Source organism: Hermetia illucens, chromosome 4 (genome assembly GCF_905115235.1).
Source record: "Hermetia illucens chromosome 4, iHerIll2.2.curated.20191125, whole genome shotgun sequence".
NCBI lineage: Eukaryota > Metazoa > Arthropoda > Insecta > Diptera > Stratiomyidae > Hermetia > Hermetia illucens.
In genome coordinates this window covers 84,440,649-84,459,674 of record NC_051852.1, presented here as the reverse complement: position 1 = coordinate 84,459,674, position 19,026 = coordinate 84,440,649, and the positions used below count along the sequence as shown (strand labels likewise).

Sequence of the window (19,026 nt, the reverse complement as noted above, 5' to 3'; positions counted from 1 at the left end):
TCAATCCCAAAAGTTTTTAGGTTTCCTTAGTCTTTGTCGTGTGAAGGCCGTTTTTTTCGCTTTTTTGTGAAGAACTGGATAAAGGAACAGATTTTTCACCATATATTTATTAATATCTTGACCATGCGTAGCAATTTTTCTAGCCCGATAGCATAGTGTGTTTTTGAAATACGGAGCAACTTATGCACCCATCCAAAGGTGTTTCCCTGCTGCTACGATAGATGGCGCTGTGATCATTTTAAAGAAAAAATGTAAACGGCATTTTAAAGTGGGGACTCAACCGCAGTCCGTAAACTAGGATTATTGAAAAATATTGATATTTTGATATTGGCGCTTTTTTTTGTAAATTTTTTTTTAAGTGGCCATTAATCTGTTATACCTAGTCCATAAACCTTAGGTTTCTTGAAGAAATCCTTAAGGAGAACATCCCGTGTGAAGGCCGTTTTTAAGGTTTTGTGTGAAACAAAACCTTATTAGAATCGAGACGGTGTCTGTCTGTCCGTCTGTCTGTCTGTCTGTCACACCCGATTTATTCGGAAACGGCTAGACCGATTGTCACGAAAATTGGTAAGAGTATGTAATCTGGTGTTCCCTTTACATGCAGTAAGTGGCGCCATCTTGTGTTAAGTTTAAGGGGGGCTCCCCGTACATGTGAATGGAGGGTGCAAATTTTTTTTTCACAGAATGTAGTCATGTAGGATATCAAATGAAAGGTCTCAATTAGTACTTTTCGAATCTGGTTCAAAATTTGATATTAGATGAAACATAGGGGAGTGAGGGTTGAAAATATGACCACCAAAAAGTGTAACAGGTCTCGTTCTCAGAACCTATCCAACCGAAAAATCTGAAAAAAATCACAGTGATGCATCCCTACGAAATCTAGGCCTCAAAATATATCCGGTTCAGATACCTGCACAAATAAAGTTAATAATAGTATATTTCCACATTTTAGAAATTTACCCCCCACCCCCCTTATGTTCATTCCCGGAGTACAAAATTTACCATGCGTGTAATGAAGAACATAATGCACAGTTTGGTCAAGGTTGAAGAAAATCCAACTATTATTAACAAAGTTATAGGGGTTGAAACTTCACAATTTTTTGTGAATTTCGTGCACTCTATAACCTGCATGACGTCATCATGACATATCAATTCAATACCACAACGAAATGAGCTCTTATGAATGGGGTTGGAAAGAATTATTTTGTTTTAGTTTTTTAGTTATCTGTCAACCAGACATGTGTGTATGTAGGTATATAATATATGCGTGCTAATGAACTTTGCAGGTAGTGTCTAATCCAAATAGATATAAGTAAATCGGAAACATGGGTACGAATTTATATACGTGCATATATGTGTACAGTATTCGGTAATAGGCAGTTTGTTTGTTTAGGGTGAGCGTGATATCTATGGCTGTAATATGTACGTATGTCTCGTAGTTAGGAAAAATATGAAGGATTATGTTGGATTTGTAGCTATATACGGACAGAAAAATGTGCGTTGAAGTTTCTTACATAAGATGAACACAAAACCTTTATACCCGAAGCGCGAGCTTCCGGTATTCCGACTTGTTTTTGCTTTTTTTTGAAAAATTATTTGGAGGACTGTATAAAGATAGAATAGTATACGTGATAAATTTTTCAGCTTGATATCGGAGCTAGTTTTCGGAATACGTGTCAGTTTATGCACCCATATCTAAAAAAAGGTGTTTTTCTGCTGCCACGCTGGAGGGCGCAGTGTTTATTTGAGGGAAAAAAACTAAACGGCATTTTAATGTGGACAATATTCCACGGTCCGCAAACTAGGATAATTAGAAAATATTAAATATTATATTATTTTTTTTTATGAATAAAAAAAAACGATCCGTCCGAATGCAATTATCCTAGTTTGCGGACTGTGGAAATATGTATTAAAGAAGTCGTGAAAATTTCAAAGAATTTGGTTGGTAGATTTTGAGCTATGGTGGCAGCCGATTTTCAAGATGCAGTTTTGAGAAAAACGCATTTGAAAATTTAAATGTGATAACCAACTGTACAATTTTAACTCACCATTAATCTGCTACACCTGGTCCATAGAGAGCAGTCTCTGTTTTTTCAAAAACGTCTTGTAAGGCCGATTGTTGCTCTCTGGTTTCAATTCTGGCTCTTTTAGCGCACTTCATTACGGCGGTCGACATAAACCTGACATATGTGACCAACTTGACATCCCATTGTCACTAGGATTTTGAGAATGCCATTGAATCCTTCATTGAAAATAATTACAGCCAGAAAAGTGGCTATTTCTACAACCTTGGTCCCAGAATAAAGGTGTTTAGGAGCGAAAGTCCAGATCAATGCATTTAACGACTCATTGTTATTCCGGGTCTCTGCTCCTAAACATCTGTTCAAGAGATCATCTCGTGACACATCTTCGTAGATTGATTTGATGACTGTTTGAACTTCTTCAGTCAAAGGTGCCTTCTCGTGGTGCAAAACTATCCAGTTCTCCTTTAGCTTCCGCTTTGCACCATTTGCATGAACTGTCCTCGCCTGATGCTGAGGATTTTCGTCTGTAGAACATTTATGGAAGAAAGTTGCCCAAATTTCTTGCTTCATTCCTTCTATCGAATTTGCGTGTCGACGAATAGCTAGCCCAAAAAATGGAATGAGGTCGTTAATAACCTTATCAGTAAGTTTTCCAGCCCCTTTTCCACCAATGCCTCTGTGATTGTTCTTTGCATTTCTAAGCCGCGTTCCCATTCTTTTCTCGACGTGTCCTACGCATTCCTCTTTTAATACCACGTATATTTTATTATTTGCAGAATCTTGCAGAAATACCGGAGAAAACTCCAGCAAAATCCAATATACAATATACAAAACTTGTCGCAATTGAAACATCCATGTTCATGCTTGCTAAAAGTTTCTTTGCTGATGTTGATGCGAAGTCGTTTTTCCTCTCTGATAAGTATCGATTCCCATTAAATACTCGTTTTTTAGTGCGAGCATGACGTTGAACGTTAAAGCGATCTCCCTTCGTACGATCCATTTACAAAAATCACTGAACACACAAACAGCACAATACTTACAACAAAATATAACTGAGTATAGCTTGAAAGCCTTTCAGTGCTCACTCTAGACTGGATTATCCTTTTTATTCCAAACAGCAAATAAGTTTAGACAATTGATTGGTTTTTCATCTTTTTATATTTATACCTGTGTTCGAATTTATAAACAAAAAACTAACTAGGTAAAAAAAGATTCGATGCACTTTCTCATCGAGTACTCTAGCAGCGGCTGCAAACTCCTTACCTGTTTAACACTGTAATTTCTGAACGACTCGGAATATCGGAAAATCCCTTTGCCCACATATTCTCCACTATATATAGATACAATTCATGCAAAACAAATCGATTCCTCCAATCCGACACACGGGATGACCCCCTTAAAGATCTAAAAAGCTAAGAATATATATATAAAAAATATTGGAAAAATAATTTACTTTTTCAACTTGAAATGCGTATTGATGTCATTGGACATATATAATGGATCTGGAAAGGCGTCAAGAAGAATCAAACAATTTGGCAATAATTTCCCATCGCAATTCAAATGTGAATGACTTTGTTTAATAAAACATTATGATTAAATCTTGAAAATTCAATTTTAGGGAGAACGTGAAGCGAAATACGCTTTGAAAAAAGAATTAGATGCTCATATCAATCGCGAGTCCATGTACAACATTAGCAATTTGGCCTACAGCATTCGTGGTATGGAAGAGAACAATGTGAACAGTGATGGTGAAGAGGAAGCCTTGAAACGCATTGAAGCTGATCTATCGACCGAACTGAAAACACCTGACGGTACTAAAGTTGATTTGTTCTCTGAAATTCATCTGAACGAATTGAAGAAATTGGAAAAACAACTTGAACTTTTGGAAACGGAGAAATCACATTTGACCGCCAATTTGCGTGACGCTCAAACTAATTTGGATCAAAGTCAAAATGAATTGCAAAACTTCATGGCACGGGTAACACTTTTAGCAGCTCACGTGGATGCCCTGATGCAGCTTAAGAAACAAGTAGACGTCCAAGAACCACAAAAGGTGATAGCTCAAGAGAAAGATAATCTGCTCAATGATAAATTGCGTGGCTGCTTGTCACAATATTCCAATTGGTTTACATTAAGTTCGAAAGAAATTGATGGATTGAAGGCGGATCTTCTAGAGTTACAAAGAGGTTTGAACTGTTCAGATGCGATGACCACACTTCGCAATGAAATTACCAATTTAAAAAACAAACTTCTGTCAACGGAACAGAAATCCTTGGATCTTCACACAGATGTCCAAACTCTTACCCAAATTTCACAGAATGCCGGACAAAGTTTAGGATCGGCACGAGGCACATTGGCCGCACTTAGTGATGATTTGGCACAACTTTATCATCTAGTCTGCACCGTGAATGGGGAGACACCAGCACGAGTTTTATTGGACCATAAGAGCGACGATATGAAGTGAGTTGACCATTTTTTCGATCGAATAAGGATATTTGGCGTATTCTAAATAATTTTGTTTTCTCTGTTTTCAGTTTTGATTCCTTAACAGCCATCCAATCGCAATTCAAATCTGACGTACTTACGACCAGATCTCATGTAGTGGAAGATCTTCAACCGTTAGCTGATGCGATAGAAATTAAGAAATACGTTGACACTGTTAACGATCAAATCAAACACCTTAAGACTGCTGTTGAACACACGATCGAGCTTAATAAAAATAAGGTTCGCGGTGATGTTACCGAAGGTGAGTGCTGCGCTAAAGTGGTTGCTACTTTCATGAATTTCAGAAGGAAAAAAGTATTCGTTACAGTTATTTAATTCAACCTTAATTTCTTTGTGAAAAATGTGTGGTTATTTCCACTGGGAATTAAATAAAATTTGCGATTTGAATGTAAAGTCAATGAAATTTTCAGAATTGCTTCTGCTTATAAGATCTTCGGAAGGATTTTTAAATGTTATTTTTTACTAGTGATGTATTTATTTTCATAACGTGGACCTATTCGTACAGAGTTTATAAGACAATATTCTAGTAGTTTGCCTGAAGTGCTTCCTCTGTGTTCCGCTGTTAGTGGAAATGTAGGTTTCCTCTATATCACCATCAACACTGTGGCATGGTTTTCTATTAAGTTCACTTCCTATGTTTCATTTCTAAAAGTAGGGTAGTTAACTTTGACATCTTTTTCTTCTGAAAGCTATACTAGACATGATAAAATAATGGAACTATATATTTTAAAACATAATATCGTTTGTTTGTTTACTTCTAATGATTTCAATTTGTGTTGACTTTAAAGAAGTGCTCCAGAGTGCTTCCCGTTTTATTGCTATTGCAACACTTGGATTAGTACAACAGTTAACGCTCTCAGTGTCAATCTATACCTTCAAGTATATGCTTTTTGGGTGTACTCCCAGGCGTACCTTCATGTAGAAACGAAAAAATTCCCAGCCTGGTGTTTGTGACACTGTTTCTAACGAGTAATTATGTTCTTGAAGTTAGAAAGGTGCGTATAGGCTTCTTAAATTACAGGGCTTCTTGTTTCAAAAAAGAATATGAAGCAACCGGAACAGGTGGAAAGATTTTGGAAATTTTATTTTTGCTTAGGTTGGTTATGGTACTGCAAATCGCTGGGAGCACAACTTGCACTTTCATGAAACACTGATTCATTGCACAATTGCAAGGTTATTTATTTCAAATCGGGAAGTGATTGTACGCTTTGTGAACGATTGTTTTAGGGCTTATAGTGATAAACAGTAATAATTTGTAAAAGTGGTCATTTTTTTCGAATACATTTTTCCTTAATATTTATACATACACAACGTTTTCTCTACACCTGCCATTTTTGCTGAAATAGCTGAATTCTATTATAAATAGAAGGTCAAAATTTAATTGACATAATTTGCCAACAACATAACTACAGCGATCTAATTAATTCTTTTTTTGCAGACAAATACAATCGTGAAGAAGCTGAACTGCAAGAGCAAATTATCAAACTCAAGAGCTTACTGTCCACAAAACGTGAACAAATCGCTACTCTACGTACTGTTCTGAAATCGAACAAGCAAACAGCAGAAGTTGCTTTAACCAACTTGAAATCGAAATATGAGAATGAGAAGTTGGTGGTTAGTGAAACAATGGCAAAATTGAGAAACGAATTGAAGATTCTCAAAGAGGATGCTGCTACATTCTCAAGTAAGATTTTCAAAAATTCTGTTCAGCTGTACAATCTTTAATATTTGCATATTTTTCAATTCTTGCATTTTAGGTCTACGTGCAATGTTCGCAGCACGGTGCGAAGAATACGTTACACAAGTTGATGACCTTACTCGTCAACTAGAGGCAGCTGAAGAGGAGAAGAAGACTCTAAATCAATTGTTGAGACTAGCTGTGCAACAGAAGTTGGCATTAACTCAACGGTTAGAGGAGATGGAAATGGATAGGTAAGTGAAATTCAATTCAAGTTTTTTTGCCTTTATGAGACATATTTTGAGATTTTCAAATTTTTCTTAACTTGTTATTCAACTTCGCTGACTTATAACAATTTATATGTCTAATGATCGGCATTCCTTCTTAAGATTTAATAATTTCTCTCTCTAGACTTAACAATTTCTCCTCTCCAGCGTCTGTCGCTTAATATTTATTGTACTCTATTCTGTATCAACCGACATCTAACTTTCGATTGTACTCAGGCTTTTTCTTCTAGTTCCTTTATGTTACTCTAAACTGGTGTTGTCCTGAAAAATATGATTGTCTTTGCATTCTTGCATGGTAATCCTGACTTAACATATGCGATACAGATTATACGATACGATAAAATACAAATATACTACACAAATGCAATATAGTAATAATAAATTTGACGATGTATAAGAATGCACCAGAATGAGAAAATAGAGGCCAATATAGGAAGGTACAGGCCTCCGAAATATGCATTTGTGAATCATTTAATTTGCAAGAGGGAAGTCAGCAATGTAGTGTTTTTAACTTTTCGTTTGGCTCATAGATTCAGCTAGACCTTTTGCAAATGAAATTGTATTTTTGATATGCTAGTAATTAATATAAAGACTTAAAATTCCCAAATTTTCCACAAAATTTTATCCGCGTTCATTCTTTAAAAATTAGAAGGACATCTGCCATATAAGGATAGTTACTGGCATTTTTTTATATACTTCAGTTTCACGGATGGGGTCTGGTCATACCCCTCGATTCTGTGGCAATGTATGAAATTTGATACATTCTAGACATTTCGCCGATTTTTTCCTCTTCGCTTGATACTTTCCCGATAAAAAAAGAGTTTGATAAAAGCTAATCATCATCCCTGAATGAGATGCTTTTCATGTTATACTAATACCTCGCCCCTGGCCTGGGAGGAGGGTGAACGAAGCGGCTCGCATTGCTTTATATGGTATAATTCGCAATACAAAAAGCGAGAGCAAGTTGATTTTCTTTTGGTCCGTTCCGACATTAAATGGATGGGAACTCTATTCCTAAACAAAAACTTCTACCTCCGCCTAAACTTCGGTCTAAAATGTGGGCGGATTTACGTTCAATATAATTCTGAGTTTGTTGTGAACCGTGTTTGTGAATTATAGCAAAGAGCGTTTAATATTTGCGAATCGCGTCTCAGATTTATTAAACACATGAGGATATCCACGATCGATATGGATTTGCACCGATCGCGGAAAAATTATGAGATAGGCGTCTGCGATGGTATGGTCATGTAATTCGCGCTAACAAGAATTTATTTGTCAAGATTGAGCTGAACATCGTAGTCAATGGTAAACGACCAAAACAACAGTGGCCGGGTGCGCTGGATGGGGATTTAAAAGCCTCGCGACTGTATCCAGATCAGGCATTTGATAGAACCAAATGGCGAAATCGATCACGACAAGCCGACCCCACTTGTAAACAGGATAAAAGCTGAAGAAGAAGAAGATGCTAGTAAAGGAAGGAAATATCAATGGCATTTGTTGATACCGCAGAGCGATTTTGTAAAATGCGCAAATGAACACCACAAAAGTTTGTATGCAGTCAGTCAGTGGTTGGTTGCGAAAACGAGTATTGAAGGTGGATTTTATCTAGTTCTGAAACCAGCTACACATTTTAGAAGCATTTTAGAAACAAAACACAAAAGTAAAATGTACTCAATGAACTAAACACTGGAAGACTAAACACAGGAGGTGAAATTTGTCAAAAAAGCAGAACAAAAAATGAGTTCGTTCTGCGCAAATGTTAATGTATTGTGCATCGTGTGCGAATCAATGTAACTAAATAGCCAGCAATAAACAACAAATCCATACATACATAAATACAATAGGAAATTGTGTCATTGCACTATTATTCGGATCGCCGTCTTCTACGGTTGGTTTTAGCACCAAGCTGGGAAATTTCTATATCGAATGCGGCCAGATATACTAACATCATCACACAAATGGGAACCAATACCAATGATAATACGCAGAACGTAACTGCGATCCTGACTGAAAAGCCCCGCCCACCGGATGCTATATTTTTTGCCCGCAAAACTTCTCCTCCTGCGTATAGTCTTCTTGGCTAAACAATTTGTAATATGTAATTTTTTTTCGACGAATATAGTCATGTGCGGTATCAAATGAAAAGTCGCATTTAAAACTAGTATTAGTTTTGACGTGAATTGCAAAATGTGCAAGTAAGGAGTTAAAATGCGCACACTTAAAATAAGACAGAACTCATTTTCGGAAACTACCCAACCCAAAAATCTGAAAAAAATCAGGATCAGGAATTCAGGCTTCAAAATATATGCCATTTCGATATCTGCTGAAAATAAACTTACTAATAATAGTATATTATCACCTTTTTGAAATTGACTGAAAAACCTCGCTTAAGTTCATCTTAGCAGTCCCAAATGGCAAACCCTAAAGAGCTATATCGTTCATAAAATTAAAGTCCAAACTTATCAATTTACTGCATTGCCATTGAAATAAGATGCTGACGCCGTAATTAACAAGAAACATTGACATTTGAGTGAAATATTAGTCCCGTTTATGAAAAATCTACTTTTCCCCAGCCCTTTTTGAGGTTTTGTGTATTTTCTGACTATTATCAAGTGCTTTCCAGATCAAATTATTTGTTTATAAATGGCTCTTCAAAAAACAGCGCAATTGGATTTTTAACTATGTATACATGGAACTGTCATGTACTCACCGTTCGTCACATAGGGAAATACAAAGCCTTTTATATCTGAGGCACCTATCTTCTGGTTTCTCGACTTGTTAACTTTTTTGCATACTTTTGTAGCATTGAATTTATGCCTTACGATATTTCATTTCGATATTATTTTTTTTTAAGACTATTCAAGAAATATTGCAGATGAAGCGATGAAACCTGAAGCAATTTTGTTTTACGTTATAAGCAAATTGGGTATCGATTATATGAATGGTCTCTCATTTCCTATCGAAACGCTTAACAAAAAGATGGACACTTTTCTTTTGTTTTGTTTCTCTTGCTCTAAGTGCTCGGAGTCTTTGTATCAAATACACCTCATAGTGGATTCCATTTGCTTTAATAAATAGCTTCCATTTATAATAAGTACACAGATTTAAATAAAACTTAATAATGAATGAATGTTATCTGAGGTCTGAGATACAAGTACAGACGAAAACAATTCTTCAGACTTGCAAATATTTTCCGAGTTTATATGTACATAATTTTTTGTTCAAACCTGCAACGCCTTTTAATTTTCTTATTGGATATTGACCCCGACTCTTCCATACATACAACATGATGAGGTCATTAAGGCGCTAATATTCGCATTCCAGGCGAAACCTAACATTTCAATACAGATATTCGTACTGGGAATTCAACAGAATTTGTATTCACACTCGTAAATACGGAAACGTACGAATACGTTTGTATTCACTCTCGGAAGCAAGAATACCACATGTACGAATGCGAATATATTTACATTCATACTTATAGAAAATCATGGTATGAATATATTCGTATTCGTATTTACGAATATAGAAATGCGCAACTCTGATTTGTATACATAAAGGTCTGGCGATCGATTATTCAACAATATTTAAAAAATCGAAAAGCAACCGAAATCACGTGATCCCTCTTCGCCTGGGATCTAGGCCAAAATACATAAAATCAACGAAGCTATTGCGGAAGATTTGTTTTTGTTTTGCATAGAAAAGGGGACAAACTCTGCCGTCAAAATAATTGAAAGAAGGTCCGAACTTTTCCCAAAAAAATTTTGTTTGCGTGAAAAATCAACAATCGATCAGATTTCAGATCAGATGGAGAAATATTGGAAATGTAACATTGATGCCCTACGTCGACTTCAAAAATAAATATGATAATATCAATCGCTTGGTACTGTACAAATATTGTCTATATTTGAAGTTCCGGTAAAACTGATTAGATACATGAGAATGAGTCAGTCTGGTATTCAATTGAAGCTACAAAACCAGAGGTATCCAGATTAGAGCAAGACGATGGGCTGGCCACTACATTATTCAACATCGCACTGCGGTATATAATTCAAGGGATGTCAATGGACCGAAGGAGAGTGCGAACCAGATCATGGTTAAGATTCATGAAATAATGAGAGAATTTAGGTTAATAATAAACGAAGAAAAGATCAAAACCATACCACAAGCCAGAAGACAAAATGCAATACTAAATTATTACAACTTCGAACAAGTAGACAGTTTTGTTTATATAGGACCAATTCTCACATGACGACAACGAAATAGACGGCTGGTCTTGCCAATTCTAAGAAACAAAAATGTCCACAGAATTGCTAGCTCCGTACTCAAAGGAATGGTGAAAGGTAAACGACCACCTGCGAAGCCCCGAAATAGATGGGAACACTCATTGGACAAAGCAAGTTACACGCCTGTTCGGTTTTGGAAATTGGAGGACGCGGTCGCGAACAGTGACTTCACGAGGCTACGAACCGACATTCAACTGTAGCGCTACAGGAGAAAAAGAATGAAACAAGAAAAGTGCTTGAGCTAATAAACAATTTAGCTTTTTAGTAAAACAGTTTTACTATTATTGTCATGCTATAACAGCTACCTTCAGCGTGCGATGTCAACGCTTCCAGTTGGACTGTGGATGGTATGCAATTGTCCGCTCAGGTTGGAATCCCAGGTGATTTCCGAACTCTGTGATAATGACGGCGGGAACATCAATTCAGTATAATTAACAATTTAGCTTTTTATTATCAAAATTTTACACGGCAAGGATGTGAAGTAGTCCCGCTCTTTCCAATGGCCCTCACCCCCCAGTGTGCCCGGTGTCGCTCCGCCGCAGCACAAACACGCAAATAATCCTTATCTACAGCCGTTACTCTCCGGCTTGTGTTGTGTTGAGATGTTGTGTTGTGATGAGATATTTTCATATCCAGAAGAGAAAAATTAATTTACCATATCAATATTTTCTTCGTCTAAATGCACCCTGAGCCTCGTCCTTTTCCTGATAGGGGCTGTCGATCTGTTTGGTGATAATTTAGCGAGTAGTGTCCTAAGAAAGTCTTTACTTCTTCTTAAGGGATAGTAAAAATAGTTATTTAACTGCCTTGAATGCGTCCAAAAATAGTTATTTAGCTGCCTTGGATGCGTTCAATATATATATAATATATACAAATATTTCCACTGCCGACGTTAGTTTGAATTTCTTCATTTGACTGCTTCAGAGCAGACTTTATAGTAGCAGGGTTGATTCCGTAGGCTTGTGAAGTCAAGTCAATTTATGGATGAACGTGTTGCGATTTTTTTTCGAATTGACGGCATAAAACTGAATTTCAGCTCTTGTCGATATTCAGAGCCGTCTACCAATTGTTACATTAATTATACCTGAGACTACGGCACCAGCAACACATCAAACAATGACGAAGGCAATCATGAAAATAAGAAGACTAAACTATTGTTCAGGTTGAAAATAACGATGTTATTTTCACATTCACAACTTCTTTACAATTCATTCTTGACTAACACCGAGAAATAATTTTCGCTGTCAAAAATTGTTTTCGATGCTATGGCCACCGCGATTTGCATACGACGCGCAAGTTCCTCACTCTGCCCCATTTGTATGGGTTAATATTAAGGAAGAAAAATTATTAGGCAAACAACTTCTTTATGAAATGTGGAGGACAGAATCTACAAATAAAATTCATGCATCCGGAAGGAAGGAAAGATGGATCGTGGTAGGAGACCACAGAATATTAGATAAAAAATCAACACTTAAAAATACAGAAAATTAATAGAATACTTGTTCATTTATTTGGATTTAAAATTTAAAATATCAACGGCCTCTCCGAGGAACTCAATTGGTGTTGTTGTGCAACGTTCTGTTGTGACAAACTCCTAAGATCGCGTTTGCAGTGGGAAGGGCAAAGCGAGCAGGGTAGAGCCGGCTCAGTTTATCAAAGCCAATCCAAAGTGTTTATAAAAGATAGCAGCTCGCTCACTCTGCGACTAGAGAATTCTTTGAGGTCCTCGGATTGTTTACCAAAGTTTCGCAGCCTGGCTGTAGCTAGAGCTCTGGTTAGAAAACCCATAGCAAAACCCCTCTTGAAGCCCGGTTTGTCTGAAACGTAATTCATTGGAACGCGTAGAGTTTCGAAACTCGTTCTAAGATGTTACTGTAGCCGTAAAGCTTCGCTGTTCAACATCTAGGCTGACATACATAGTCTAAAAACAATGCGCGCCCCAGCGCATCTAATGTGGAAGAGGCACAGAGATACATTGAGGGCATCTGCCGGGCAGGACTGCAGATTCTGTTAAATTTGGTTCTATAGTATCTGATGAAACGACCCACACTCAATCGTAAATCTAATTTCATTGCCAAGGTCCACATTCTATGGGTAGGTAGGTATCAGTATCGCTCCGAGGAGCCCAATTAACGCTGTGGTGCGCCATTTGGATGCCACAAATTCCTAAGAACATCATTGGCCCATACCAAAGAGGCTTCACTCCAGGCAAATCAGCAACAGATCAGATTTTCTCTCTGCGGCAAGCGATGGAAAAACTGTTGGAATATGGACAACAGTTGCACCATCTGTTCATCGACTTTAAAGCCGCCTATGATAGCATAGCCAGGGTAAAACTGTACACGGCCATGAGGGAATTCGGTATCCCGACGAAATTAATAAGACTGACTAGGCTGACCCTGACCAATGTGCGAGGCCAGATAAAAGCAGCAGGATCACTCTCAAGACCATTTGACATCAACAACGGTCTACGACAAGGGGATGCGCTATCATGCGTCCTCTTTAACCTGGCCCTCGAGAAGGTGATCCGTGATGCTGAGGTGAATGCAAGAGGTACGATCCTCTTCAAGTCCACCCAACTACTGGCCTATGCTGACGATATCGACATCATGGGAAGAACCACCCGAGACGTTCAAACTGCCTTCATCCAGATCGAGCAGGCGGCGCGAGATCTTGGGCTGCACATCAATGAAGGCAAGACAAAATACATGGTGGCAACGTCAGCACCGAAGACGAATCAACCAACAACATCAAACCGCACTGGTCAAACACAAGCACGAACAAGAATAAGGATAGGGGAATACAACTTTGAGACCGTTGACAATTTCTCCTATCTAGGGTCGAAAATCACAACCGATAACAACTACGATGATGAAATCCGCGCACGGTTGTTGTCAGCCAACAGAGCCTACTTCAGCTTACAAAGACTGTTCCGCTCGAAACGTCTCACCATAGGGTCAAAGCTCTTACTGTACAAGACTATGATCTTGCCAGTCCTCATGTATTCCTCGGAAACTTGGGTTCTTAGCAAGAAAAATTGCGAACTCTTGGCCGCGTTCGAGAGAAGAATCCTCCGAAGAATTTTTGGCCCCCTACATGAGGATGGACGATTCCGTAGCCTACACAATGACGAAGTCTATGAGCGATACCATGACCGTCCGGTTGTGGATAAAATCCGGCTCAATAGGTTACGGTGGGCGGGTCACTTAATCCGTATGGATGAAGATGATCCCACCCGGAAAGTCTATAAGGGCAATATCTATGGTAGGAAAAGAAGACGAGGCAGACCCTGCCTAAGATGGAGCGATGGCGTGGGCCAGGACGCCAGACAGCTTTTAGGGATGTCGAATTGGTGGACCTCGGCGCAAAACCGGGATGTCTGGAGTTCCTTATTAAGGCAGGCCTAGACCGGATACCGGTTGTTGCGCCGTTGATGATGAAATTCCTAAGACCGTAACTGCTGGTATGAGAGCATGGAGGCAGAGTCCAGCCGGCTCGGATCTTCAGAGCCAGCCCGTAGCATTCACGAAGGAAAGCAGCTTCCCCTCTTGCAACACGCCGCCGGTTTTCCACTTTGCCCTGGTTGGAAACTCCACAGCAAAGTTTCTCGTGAAGTTCAGCTTACATGTGGCATAGTTCGTGAGGAAAGCCCACATTTCCCGAGGTACTTCGCCTAGGATATTTCTGTGGCCGTACGACTTCGCTGCAGCACCTGCACACGTGGTTTTTATGAATCCTATTAAGCTTCATCCTATTTTGTTCTCAAAGTCTGCCACCATACAATTGAGCCGTACGTTAGGATCGGATGCACTATAGCGGTGTACATACAGAGAACCATCCTCGGCCGGAGACCCCATTTCTTTGGGAAGATTTTCTTGTAGGCATAGAAGGCTAAAAAGGCCTTCTTAACCCTCAGTCTTATGTTCAATCTCCAATTTAGATTTGGATCCAGGATAACACCCAGAAACTTTACATTAGAGGAAAGAACCAATCTTAGTTCATTCAGCCGTGGTAGGTGGGATTTAGGTATCCTTGTCTTGGTGGTGAATAGCATTAGTTTCGTTTTGGTTGGGTTTATGCCGAGTCCGCATCTTGCGGCCCACGGGCACACCTTTCGCAATGCTCTTTCCATGATGTCGCTCATAATGGACGGAAACATCCCTGACATTAATATCACGCAAGTCGTCGGCATACGCCACCACCGTCACCCCACTGCTGTCCAATATTCGTAAAATTTAGTCCATTACTATTAACGAGAGCACCGAAGAAATGATGCTACCCTGGGGCGTGCCTCTGTTCGCAGCTCTGGTCAAGTGGTTGCCTATTAGATCGGACTGGATTATCCTGGTACTTAGCATGGATATAATCCAATGCGTAAGATACCCCTCCAATCCAATACTGGCCAAAATTTTCTTAATGGCGCACAGCGGGGGTGGCCGCAAACCCTCCAAGCAAGACTCAGACTCACAGTCCTCCTCGCTGGTGAGAAAGTGCGTTTGAACCAGCAGCTCCAAGATTTCACTAGAAAATTCCATCCAGGAGCTTTTCGACTTTTTAAGAAAGGACGGGCTCTTATGTTCCTTGGACAGAATCGTACTGAGCCTCGCGGATTCACTGGTGCTTTCGATGTTCTGACAATAGTCCAACCAAGACCGCCTCTTGGCGGTCTTGATGGCTGACTTGTACTTCTCCAGGCAGTCCTTGTATGGCTGCCATTATTTATGCCTGTAGCAGATGTTGAAGATTCCCCTGGTTAGCTTCCTGAGGCTGGAGAGATCTTCATTCTACCAAGGTGGCAGTGTCTTTTTTCTGTACTTAGTAGGGCACGAGACTTTAAAGGCGGTATCGAATGTCTTTTCCAGAGCGCCGACCTTTGACTCCAGTTCGTCTGTCGTGCCAATCTTACCAATTTGCGTACCAGCGAGTTTATAATTAATTACTTGACCAAACTTTCTTCAGTCGATCATGCTGGAGTCTCTGAAGGGTTTGGAGGTCTTTGCGGCGAGATCTAGACTGAAAATTATCCAACTGTGATCTGAGTAGGATCTCTGGTCAGACTTTCTCCAGTACTCCACCCTAAGAATCCCATTGTCGATTATTAGAGTGATATCAAAGACCTCCTCCCAACCGTCTTTCGGTATATATCCAAGTAAAATATGTTGATTTTGTTAGTCCTTATGTATACCTCGAAAACGTGGCAGTCCCTGCCTCAGATGGAGCTATGGGGTGGGCGGGGACGCCAGACAACTTTTAGGGATAGCACTTTGAAATTATCGTAAGGATACAAGGCCTCACTGAAAATGTCTGCATTAATCTATCATCGGTTCTGAGTCTGTTTGAGAAACACTAGCCAAAATAAAATAATTCACTAATTGACGTTTCATTTATTTTGCAGAGAACTTCGTCATGTTCGTCGTCCAATGCCACCCCAGCGTGGAGCAGGTGGCAAATCACCATTTGCACGAACGTCAACCCGAAATCCAACCAACAACTCCAACACAAACTTCTTCTAACATAAGACAAGCGTGCAGCAAAAACTTTTAGCTTTAGTTTATAACTTACTTAAGTTGTAAGTTAGAATTAACAATAGCAAGAAAAAGAGAGAGAACATAAAAGAAAGATCTAATTGCATACATATTTTACTGACTACTCTGTGAATGGAACGCAGACTATGTGTTGTATATAACTTCGGCAGATTTCGTCCACAAACTAAAGAAGAAAAGAAGAACAAAATATGCGTTTTTTATTGAAATCTAATAGGGATAACGAATTTTATGTCCGAGGAAGCAAACACACATAGCGGCGTATTTATATATAAGTAATTCCATAAATATTAATAATTTTTTTATACGAAAGTATGAAATAAAAGGAGAAAATGCTGTACGCAACTATTGTTCGATAAAATATGATTAAAACACTAAACTATAAAATTAAGCTGGTTCTTGATGTCGTGAAAATCTTTTTTGTATTAAGTGATTCGAGCCCCCTAATGAAAATGACGCTGGGCTTGTAAAGTCCCCGATTGTTTTATTCCATTTGGTTTTCGTAGTATTCCTTGCAAATTGGGCCACTTTTTGTCAAGAAGTAATTTCAAAGTTGAGTAGAGCAAGAAAAAATGTAGTAACTTATTGAGTTAGTCTTTAAGACAAGTTTATTAGTAAAGTGGAATATAGATATCTAGTTGAGAACTTAGTAAAAACTAAAATAATTTATAAATACACGGAAAAGTCCTTAAATTAATATGTAAGTAACGAAAAATTTATAATTATATTTATTAAGAGTAAAGAATAATAAAAATATCTTGAAGCGTCCAAACAAGTTAAAGTTTAGCAGAAAAAGTCTTAAACGGCAGCAAAATGTTTTAATACACCACATGAACATTAAGAATATCAAATCCCATCCGGTTAGTTCGAATGCTTTCCATCAACTTTGTAATTGATTATCCTGGAGTACCTCAATAGATGTGCATCTCTTGTCCATTAATGTCTATACATGTCCTGTTGGCAAAAATGTTCATTTGCAAGCTTTCTTTTTGCTTAGGATTGTGCTGTTAGCAATTATATCATTTCTATACATCTCCCAATATTCCCATATTTATATTTGAGATTACCAATATTGAATGTTAGATTTGAATATGATTTTCTGCATATTTAATATCGATAGTATGCTAAATACTTCTGTTTGGTTGTGGTTTTTTGTACTGTTCTAGATATTATGAAATAAATCGTTATACGTACGAATCTAAGACGGTTGTCTGATGCCAGACAACATGCGTACTTATTTACCTCTTAACACAAAACAACTCGTAAGTTTTGCGTTTCAGAAAATTAATTTAAATAATTTTTATAAACAGCTTTGCTATGTTACATTAAAATTTAGTTAAAGAAATTGAATATCATAAAACTATTGTCTAGAAAAGTCACGTTTTAAATGGAATATTTTTAAACAATCTATACCGAGCCAATCAATTGAATTTAATAACGAGTATTAAAACCTTATTCATAGAAAAGGTGAATGAAAAAATCACAATATGAACCAGAAATCGATCTGAGTACATATTAACAACACTAATAAAATAATTTAGTGGAAATACAAGTAATAGCGATGGATATCCAAAACAGAAACAATGAATATTGAATAACTGCTAAAAAAGTGGGTAAAATACATACAAAAATAAATCCTTATATAAATAAGTCGTAAATGTAATTTATTGAATTCAATTTTATTGAAAAAAAATTTCACCGTCCCTTTTTCAAGATGATTATAAATATCTTCAAAATGTTACGAAAACAAAACAAATTGTAATGTGTTTCATTTGTCCTATTTTTCACATCAGGAAGATTAAATACGAAACGAGAGTTTAGAGAGAAACGTGAAATATGTCACATCTATTCTAATAAGCAAAAAAATATGGAAGATATTGATATGGAAATAACTAAAAAGAAAACCAATAAAAATATATTTAGCAAAACAAAATAAATTATATTTAACAATATGAAATTAGGCCATGGTTTTATTGCCGGTAAAGGCAAATTATGTTGGAAGATGGTTTATGTCGAAATAAACAGTATTGATATTTGTTCTATTTATTTTACAGGTGGGTGTGCTGTGCAATTAAGACGTGTAGGTTGTCAATTGTTAAGGGGGTCATCCCGTGTGAACGCCGTTTTCTTGGCTAGAAACTTTTTGTGAAGAACTGGATAAAAATACGAATTTTTCACCACAGATTTATTAATATTTTGAGCGTGTATAGTAATTTTTCCAGCGCGATCGCATAGTTCGTTATTGAAATACAGACCAATTTATACACCCATCTCCGAAAAAAAAGGTGTTTCTCTGCTGCCACGCTAGAGGGCACTGCTATCGTCTTAGAGAAAGAAAAAGTAAACGGCATTTTAACGTACAGACTTAACTACAGTCCGCAGTTTAGGGTTATTAAAAAATATTAAAAGCTAAATTTTTGAAGGCCGTGTTAAACTTTTTTTTGTGAATCTTGGTGTTTTTTCACGGCTTCTTCAATGAGTAAAAAAAAATTACTGAATGAATTGCAATTATCCTAGTTTGCGGACTGTAGAAATATGTTCTGAATAAGTCGTGAAAATTTCAAAGAATTTGGTTGGATAGACTTTGGGCTATGGTGGCAGCAGAGTTTCAACATGCGGTTTCGCATTTAAAAAGTAGAATGCGGCCCAGTAGCTCTTCAAAAAGTAAAGGGAAGTTTTAAGAAACGTGTTTTCGAGATAAAC

The 19,026-nt window shown here is 37.8% G+C and overlaps 1 protein-coding gene across 1 annotated transcript in view; it reads left to right on the top strand.

The window, feature by feature from the left end:
• Nucleotides 1-18,280, top strand: part of LOC119653920 (protein bicaudal D) — a 72,941-nt gene extending 54,661 nt beyond the window's left edge. The window contains exons 4-8 of the mRNA XM_038059079.1: nucleotides 3,643-4,484; nucleotides 4,559-4,770; nucleotides 5,968-6,213; nucleotides 6,287-6,461; nucleotides 16,176-18,280. Of these exons, the coding sequence (XP_037915007.1) occupies nucleotides 3,643-4,484; nucleotides 4,559-4,770; nucleotides 5,968-6,213; nucleotides 6,287-6,461; nucleotides 16,176-16,293 (1,593 nt within the window). The 3' untranslated portion in view covers nucleotides 16,294-18,280. The remainder of the gene's footprint in view (nucleotides 1-3,642; nucleotides 4,485-4,558; nucleotides 4,771-5,967; nucleotides 6,214-6,286; nucleotides 6,462-16,175) is intronic.
• Nucleotides 18,281-19,026: the final 746 nt, after the last annotated feature.